The sequence below is a fragment of the Pyrgilauda ruficollis genome, unplaced genomic scaffold (assembly GCF_017590135.1).
Source record: "Pyrgilauda ruficollis isolate IOZ18807 unplaced genomic scaffold, ASM1759013v1 scaffold1083, whole genome shotgun sequence".
NCBI lineage: Eukaryota > Metazoa > Chordata > Aves > Passeriformes > Passeridae > Pyrgilauda > Pyrgilauda ruficollis.
In genome coordinates this window covers 1,605-3,375 of record NW_024509022.1, presented here as the reverse complement: position 1 = coordinate 3,375, position 1,771 = coordinate 1,605, and the positions used below count along the sequence as shown (strand labels likewise).

At 55.4% G+C, this 1,771-nt stretch overlaps 1 protein-coding gene across 1 annotated transcript in view; it reads right to left on the bottom strand.

The window, feature by feature from the left end:
• The window catches only part of LOC121356400 (mucolipin-1-like), a 6,592-nt gene extending 5,291 nt beyond the window's left edge, over positions 1-1,301 (bottom strand). Inside the window, exons 1-2 of the mRNA XM_041472717.1 lie at positions 1,038-1,301; positions 702-829 (exon numbers count right to left, since the gene is read on the bottom strand). Coding sequence (XP_041328651.1) covers positions 702-829; positions 1,038-1,301 — 392 coding nt within the window. The remainder of the gene's footprint in view (positions 1-701; positions 830-1,037) is intronic.
• Positions 1,302-1,771: the final 470 nt, after the last annotated feature.

The following is a 1,771-nucleotide window of genomic DNA, read 5'->3' as shown; positions in this document are numbered from 1 at the left end:
GTGTCCCCTCAGGGACAGGGGACACCTCGGGGACAGGGGCACATCAGGGACAGGGGACACCTCGGGGACAGGGGCACATCAGGGACAGGGGACACCTCGGGGACAGGGGACACCCAGGGATCTCGTGTCCCCTCAGGGACAGGGGACACCATGGGGACAGGGGACACCCAGGGATCTCGTGTCCCCTCAGGGACAGGGGACACCTCGGATCTCGTGTCCCCTCAGGGACAGGGGACACCTCGGGGACAGGGGCACATCAGGGACAGGGGACACCTCGGGGACAGGGGACACCCAGGGATCTCGTGTCCCCTCAGGGACAGGGGACACCATGGGGACAGGGGACACCCAGGGATCTCGTGTCCCCTCAGGGACTCGTGTCCCCTCAGGGACAGGGGCACATCAGGGACAGGGGACACCACAGGGACAGGGGACACCCAGGGATCTCGTGTCCCCTCAGGGACAGGGGACACCTCGGGGACAGGGGACACCCAGGGATCTCGTGTCCCCTCAGGGACAGGGGACACCTCGGGGACAGGGGCACATCAGGGACAGGGGACACTCCCAAGGGACAGGGGACAGGTGGCATCCCCCGGCCTGTTGTCACCTGCCAGGGACAGGTGCCCACTGTCACCTCTGCTGGGTGTGGCAGGGTGGTGGCACTCCCAGGGACAGCCCCCCAGCCCGTTGTCACCCATTGTCACCCGCTGTCACCTCTGCCGGGCAGCGAGGGGTGGTGGCACTCCCGGATGGCCGCGTGCGTGTCCAGGCGGATCCGCACCCGCCCGCTGTGGGCGCTGTTGTCAAACGTCACCTGGGGACAGGGGTGGCACTGTCACTGTCACTGCACTGTCATTGTCACTGTCAGTGTCACCGTCAGTGTCACTGTCAGTGTCAATGTCACTGTCACTGTCAGTGCCATTATCGGTGTTGATTTCGTTATCATTGTCACTATCATTGTCACTGTAATTGTTATTGTCACTGTCACTGTCATTGTCACGGTCAGTGTCACTGTCAGTGTCAGTGTCATTGTCACTGACACTGTCATTATCAATGTTATTGTCACTGTCAGTGTCACTGTCAGCATCAATGTCACTGTCAGTGTCATTGTCACTGTCAGCGTCATTGTCACTGTCAGCGTCAATGTCACTGTCACTGTCAGTGTCATTATCAGTGTTGATTTCGTTGTCATTGTCACTCATTGTCACTGTAATTGTTATTGTCACTGTCACTGTCAACGTTGTTGTCACTGTCGTTGTCGTTATCAATGTCATTGTCACTGTCACTGTCACTGCCACCGCCATTGTCAATGTCACTGTCAACGTCACCGTCGCTGTTATTGTCATTGTCACTGTCACTGACATTACACTGTCACAGCCACTGCTATTGTCACTGTCATTGTCACTGTCACTGTCACTGCCACTGCCACTGCTATTGTCACTGTCACTGTCACTGTCATTGCATTGCCATTGCACTGTCACTGTCATTGTCACTGTCACTGACATTACACTGTCACTGTTATTGTCACTGTCATTGTCACTGTCATTGTCACTGTCACAGCACTGTTATTGCCATTGTCACTGTCATTGTCACTGTCACAGCACTGTTATTGCCATTGTCACTGTCATTGTCACTGTCACAGCACTGTTATTGCCATTGTCACTGTCATTGTCACTGTCACAGCACTGTTATTGCCATTGTCACTGTCATTGTCACTGTCACAGCACTGTTATTGCCATTGTCACTGTCATTGTCACTGTCACTGTCATTGTCA